The sequence below is a fragment of the Elaeis guineensis genome, chromosome 7 (assembly GCF_000442705.2).
Source record: "Elaeis guineensis isolate ETL-2024a chromosome 7, EG11, whole genome shotgun sequence".
Lineage (NCBI taxonomy): Eukaryota > Viridiplantae > Streptophyta > Magnoliopsida > Arecales > Arecaceae > Elaeis > Elaeis guineensis.
In genome coordinates, this window is record NC_025999.2 from 102287293 (window position 1) to 102294340 (window position 7048).

The 7048-nt window shown below is 41.7% G+C and overlaps 1 protein-coding gene across 1 annotated transcript; it reads left to right on the top strand.

The window, feature by feature from the left end:
• The first annotated feature begins 260 nt into the window (after window positions 1–260).
• On the top strand, window positions 261–6521 carry LOC105047945 (protein phosphatase 2C 50). Its single transcript, XM_010927100.3, has 5 exons — window positions 261–731; window positions 837–1860; window positions 1969–2352; window positions 2456–2561; window positions 5914–6521. The coding sequence occupies exons 2-5, from the start codon at window positions 1132–1134 to the stop codon at window positions 6258–6260; spliced, it is 1566 nt and encodes a 521-aa protein (XP_010925402.1). The 5' UTR covers window positions 261–731; window positions 837–1131; the 3' UTR covers window positions 6261–6521.
• Window positions 6522–7048: the final 527 nt, after the last annotated feature.

Sequence of the window (7048 nt, forward strand, 5' to 3'; positions counted from 1 at the left end):
CTGACACCGGCTCCATCGTGTGGCCTTTGCATCAGACGGCAGTGATGATGTTACCTCGCTGCCATCATCCACGGCTGGAGACTATCAGGGTGCATCGGAGGACTCAGAGAGCGACACTTGGAATGAGAGCATTTCGATTCCGGTAAAAGTGGAGGGCTTTCTCGTCATTATGCTTGAAATGTAGTTTTCCTTTGCGGGCGAAGGGAAAAGAAAAGGGCGAGAAGTGGACCGGATCACCGTCAACACCCGACACCTGGCACTCTTTCTTCTCCTCCCATCTTTTCCCTCTCTCTTTCCTACCTTTTCTCTCTCTCCTCTCTTGTTCCAATTTTTGCTCTCCAGCTCTCCTTCCAGGCCCAGCTTCCCACCGGGAGAGGAGGCAAGAGAGCACACAATCCCACACCTCTTTTATGGTGGTAAGCCTTCCATTTTAGCTCCCAACTCTCCTTCGAGCGGGCCGGGTCTGCTTTCTTTCTCTCAGTTGTTGTTTCTATTGCAAGAGGGGAAACACAAACGATCTCTTTTTCTTCTGCTCTCAAGTGATAAGATGTGAGACGGGTGGGATGGTGGAAGAGAGAAGGGAGGGGGAAGAAGCCTATAATCTAGAAGATTACCTTAGATTTCTAGAGGCTGACATGGGTTACTTCAGATCCAGGGAAGCCATGCGTGAAAAGGCACCCTCCCATCTTTAAGTTGGTATTCCTGTGATCGTCCAACCCCTTCTTTCCTAGGTACTTCTCCCCTTGTGCTCTTTCCCCTCTCCTTATTCCTGTGCTCGAGGATCGTTTTCTTACATCTTTTTACCATTTTTATATTTCTGTTGATTTTTATAATAGAATTTGGCGAAGTGGTGGTCTTCATCGTGTTAGATCAGCCTCCCCTTCTTTTTTTTGCCCCCTCCCCCCTTTTCCCATCATTTAAGAGAGATTCGTGGAAAAGGGACAGTACTCAGATCTGAGGAGCTCTATGAGTTGGGCTAGGAGACCAGTTCATAGTGATGAGGAGGCGAAAGAAGCGATGCTTTAGCAATGACAGGTGATGTGATTCTTGGGGCGGGCTTCTGCTACCAGTTTTGCGGTTTCCGTTGTTGTTGTTGTTTCCACCACGACGACGCCACAGGAAGAGGAGGCGATGGGGGAGATGTCTCCGGTGATTGCGTTGCCAATTAGCATATGCAATCCACTCCACGACAACCACCCAATGGAGATTAATCGCCTCAAGTTGATGACCGATGCCGCGAGCATGTTGTCCGATCCCATAGAATCGGAGGAAGCTGAGGCTGTGACCGTGGAGGAAGGAGGCGATGGCGACAATCTGGAGGTCCGGTCTCTGCCTGGAAGCGATGACGAAGATTCCATGTCCGTGGGGCCGGAGCACTCAGCTGAGAGCTCCAGTTCGGTAATCATCGATAGCGTTCGCATTGCGAGCACGTCGGAAGAGTTCTTGGCTTTGGATGCAGCTGATAGGACTGCACTAGTGGGCTCTTGTGACATGGTGAAGAGCATCGCTTCTGGTGTTGAGATCATTACTGGGGAGTTGGGTACGAGTTTGGTGACTGAGGGCGTTCCTGATTCTGCTCTGAAAGTAGCAGCCCTCGTTGACGCGGCGATTCAGGGTAATCGTGCCGCTGGGAGCAGTGGGTGCGGTGTTTTGCTACGGAGTTACGTACCCCTTTGGGGTTGCATGTCGATTTGTGGGAGAAGGCCAGAGATGGAGGATGCTGTCGTGACTTTGCCAATGTTTTGTGAAATTCCGGTGCGGATGCTAACTGGTGATTGCTCGGCGGACAGCGTCGGTCCAAGTTCGAGTCGCTTGCCTGCCCATTTCTTTGGAGTCTATGATGGCCATGGTGGTGTTCAGGTAGTATTCCTTTATTTCTTTGTCTGGTGATGCTTTCCGTTCGTGTAAATTATGTGGTTTTTGCTCAATTAGGAGCTTTACCATGTGGTTGTGGTTCGCTCTTTCCAGGTCGCTAATTACTGTAGGGAGCGCATCCATTTAGCATTGATAGAAGAGATTGGAAATGTAAACAGGGGTTCTAGAGACAACAGCGGGGATGATTGGAAGAAGCAATGGGAAGTGGCTTTCACCAACTGTTTTGCGAAGGTTGATGATGAGGTTGGAGGGAAGGGTAGAGGAGTGGTTGGAAGCACATTTGGTGCCTCTCAGGAGGGATCGAGCTCGAGCCTTTCCTCTTCTTTGCCATCAGAACCCATTGCCCCAGAGACTGTTGGATCTACTGCTGTGGTAGCTGTTATTTGTTCGTCTCACATTGTCATTGCAAACTGTGGGGATTCAAGGGCTGTACTTTGTCGTGGCAAAGAGCCAATGGCTCTATCTGTAGATCATAAGGTAAGGCATGCGTTTTTTTGCCTCCCGGTTAATTTGCATATTGTTCCACTTTGGATGGAAATGAATATCTGAGAAGAAACCAATATCCCCTTTTGTGCTCCAGCCAAGCAGAGATGATGAATATGCCAGGATTGAAGCATCTGGAGGAAAGGTTATCCAGTGGAATGGATACCGTGTGTTTGGCGTTCTTGCTATGTCAAGGTCAATTGGTATGTTTTCTCTTTCCTTGCAAGGGAAAAAGGTTCAATGGGTAAAAAAAATAGAATCGAGAATGCGTGTGAAATGCTGGTTTTGATTGCTTAATGTCTGTTTATTAAATACACTTGATATTCATATCCATCTGGCTCACCATTATGAGATCCGAGCATGGCAATGTTTGCTCAGTCAGCTCACAGTTGCTAGGGAAAATTTTTGGACTTTACAATTTAGATCAAGGACCACCGGTCATCTTTCTTGTTGTGGATCCAGGTACAAATTGATGTGTAACATAGTAGATTAAAATAATTAAGAAATTAAAGAAGAGTACCTAGATTGTTTTGGTGTCCCTTGGTTTCGGTGGTCACCCCTTACTTGGAGTATTTGCTGTATCAGGCTGGCTGATTATAATCCACGTATTTTTAATTGGTGCCCAAAAACCTTAAAAAGATATAGCTAACAAGTTCCACTTAATTGTTTTCTTTCAACCGGGTATTAATTATTTATTATGTATTAGAGTGGTTCGTTGCATTATTTATTAACATGTTTTGGTAGAGAAATAAATGGTACAACTCATGAAAAGGTTGTTCTTCGCCTAATTTATGTTTTGCTCTTAAATTTCTTGTAATTTGAGCATTCATTTATGCTCCCATCTCCTGCCTTAGAATTACATGGTCCGCTGGTCACCCACTATCTCCACATTAAAGAACACCAAGTAGGTAGCTGCTGCCACAGAGGAGCGGTTATGAATTTTGAGAAGAAGGATTGCTGAAGTGATGAGCTCAAGTTTTTTTTGCTATTATTCTAGGGAAGGTTAGAGTAATATCTTCTGAGAAACAATCATGCTAGGAACAAAATAACTTGTGTCAAAAAACTACGAAAGAGCATCATTGAGCTGATAGTCGATGCCTATATGCACTAATCTTTTAGGTTAATCTGACATCCTGTTGAAAGATTTAATAATGCGTCATTCATTTCTCTAGTGGTGCTTGCTCATGTAAGAGAACCTCCTTCGAATCCCACATGCATGAACTAAAAAGTGATTGTGTCAATGTGGTTTAAGTTCTTTTTCTTAGTTGCGTATCTTTGAACAATTGTTGTTCTAGCATGGCATCAAAGATGTTCATAACAATACTCCTGCAACTAGAAGATCTTCTCAAGCTGTACTGTTCAATTGCACAAATGATTTTTCACCTTGAGGTTGGATTTGACCTTTGTGCATCAAATCATAAAGTTAAGAATAATGTTCCTTACTACAAAAGTGGTATAATAGGGGCTAATTACAAGTCCACTTTCTTTCCAAAAAATGATTCTACTCCTCTCTGGAATGGATAAATGAAACTTCTTCAAAAGAAAATAAGAGAGAGATGGAGACCCACCTGTACTTTAATTACCCAGGTAAAGAACCAAAGTGGCATGCTAAATCTCTACATGAAGGAAGCAATTTATTTTGTAGGTATCTATTGCTCATTCTGTGCAGTGTGCAATGTATGCCAAAGGGGCTGCAAGTCAGATCCCATGATCCTTACGAATTGTATGTCTTGGCTCAAGTGGCATGAGTCAGAGGGGCTGTTACGCCTGATTGAAACCAAACCTCCCAGCCCAACCAGCATGCATGCTACCTTAATAAAAGATTATAGAAAATATTCATAGGATTTGGGTTTGATTCATACCTTGGATGCCAATTTCAGATAGTTCAGACTCTTAGTCCTTTGCTTCTTCTTGGAGAAGCAAGACCCTAGCCTTATGCCCTAGCAGAGAAAAGAGAAGGAATTTTGAGGGTGTTGCATGATAATGAGAAAAGAGAAGACGAGCAATGAGAGAGAGAGAGAGAGAGAGAGAGAGAGAGAGAGAGAGAGAAGCAAGAAGAGATGTGAGAGGGGAGGCTAGAGCATTGAGAAAGAGAGCACCGAGAAGGTGGTTACTAGAGGGGGAAAAATGAAGAGAGGGAGAGGTTGGGGCGACGGGTCAAGGTTCAGTTCCTACTTCAGGTTGGATTGGACTCCCTTTTATTTTTATTTTATTTTATTCTTTTTGGTTGTTGCGACATGCATCTAACTTGTTCACATGCTCTCATGTAGGGGGAATGATGTTTTTATTCACTTGCCAAACTTGCATGATTTTTTGGTTCTAGATACAATTTTTGACAAGTTTTTCTTCTCCTATCATACCATGAGTACCAACATTTTCTCTTGTTTTTAACCTGGCAATTTGTGATTCTTTTCACAAATTAACTCTTGGTCCTCGGAATTCCACTTAGAAATTTGGTTACATGTATTTGGAAATTTTGAAGGCACATAATAAGGGGTAGGCATGCATTTACATTTTTTCAACCTGGCATTGCTAACCAACTTGAATCACAAGGTAGAGTTGGTGATGAAAATTTGTATGAAGGTTTTTAATGCTGATATCTTGTTCATCTCACTGGGTGACCAATACCAAAATTAGCCAAAATATTGGTTTATTTCGAATGAGACTTAGCATTGAAACAAATGGTGACCTCCCACAGCTAGTTGGATCTTATATGTTGCATGCCCATTGCTTTTATGCAGGTTTTTGGGGCCATGATACCATTTAATTTGAGAAGCAAATACAACAGTGATTTATTATGCTCTATCTTACCAGGTTATATATCCGAATAGATTCTATTATAACAGACTTGGATCCAGAGTAAGATGTTCTATGAGGTCCCAAAGTATGGTTGCCATGTGGTAATCCGATTATTGATGGTACATATATGGATTCTACAAAATTAGATGGGCATGCTTGAGCTAGGCTGACGTAGAATTTATGATAATATACAACACATGTTTCTATACAATGCGTTGATGAAAGGTGTTATGTAACCAGAAGAAAACATTATGGTACACGACATCTTTTATTTAAGTGTTATACTTGAGCATGTCTACTGTAATTTAGTAGAACACCTCGACTATTTTAAGTTGCAGCAAAATCACTGTCATATTACATATTGGGATTTTAACTGTAAGTTCTAGCACACAAATTAAATTGTGTTTCGGATGAGTATGATTTCTGTTGGCTATTGGAGAAGTTGTTATTCATGTAATCTGTGTTGTGAACAATATAATACATATATATCAAGCATGTATCATATATGTCATGACTGTAGGTCATGGATTCAAGAAGTAACATATGACATGTCTTTGTACAATTACTCACAAAAAAAAGGAAAAAGGGGTGTTTGTACAAGCTGTTTTATGGATTGAGGTAAAGCATCTTAATCAGTTGATGATCATCAAAGTGGTATCATGATCTTTTGATTTCTCGATTCTGATAATTTAGATAAGGACATGATCAAATAGTGCTCTTGAGGCTCGGTAACATATATTGGTGGTTGACGTGCAGGGGACAGATACTTGAAACCATGGATCATTCCAGAACCAGAAGTCACAATTGTACCACGAGTGAGAGAAGATGAATGCCTCATTTTAGCCAGTGATGGCTTATGGGATGTCATGTCAAACGAAGAGGTTTGTGATGCTGCCCGCAGACGGATTCTTCTCTGGCACAAAAAGAATGCTGGTGCAGCCTCTTCCACACAAAGAGGTGAAGGAGCTGATCCTGCAGCTCAATCAGCTGCTGAGTACCTTGCAAAACTTGCTCTCCAGAAGGGCAGCAAGGATAACATCACCATTATTGTTGTTGACCTGAAAGCTCAAAGGAAGTTCAAGAGCAAAACTTCAGCAGGTTAATCAGCTGTCATTCTATTATTAGATGAGCAAAACAAAAAAAAACCTAAGATATAGTTTCAGTTTAGTCTCTTAATGCAGTCGATACATAAGCCCGTCTATTTTTTTTATTTGGGCTGTAAGGGTGGTATGAGGAATTATAGGCTGTGTATGTACTATAGGATGCTAAAGATAGGTTTATTTACTATTTCCAGTCTTATAATCTTGTAATTTTCTTTCACCTGGGCAATGTACGAGCAATGTAAATTCAAGCTATTCTAGGCCCCTCTTTGCATTTGCCTCCAAGCTTTGTGGCTGTGTGGAAAATTAAGATTGGATTTCTTGCTTTCCCTCCCACATCTCAGTTTGAGGAGAACATTTAAGGTTAGTATTTTTGGATGATGATTCCTGATGATGTCAGTGTCTCTGTTTATTTATCTATAATTTTCCAGAAGTTGTTTCTGATTTGCTGTGTAAAGTGCCATATTCACTAAGATATTCGAGTTGCTTCCTGATGGTGCCTCTGCAACTGATGATTCTTTGAATAGTGTGCCTTTATTTGAATGGCTATATATATGCAAGTTCCAAGTAAAAATGGCTGTAAAAGAATGGCTCAGCAGTCTTGTTATACTGATACTTTTCAGATCGGACGATATTCCCTTGTATTGTTGTTGATCATACAAATTTATTCATGGTTTTGTCACAGGATTGTCCCAGATTACATTTTACCTGCCGAGCTTAACCACGTCGCAAGATTCAGTACGTAGTCCACATTTGAATACAATTCAGATGCTGTTACATTGTAGAGTTTG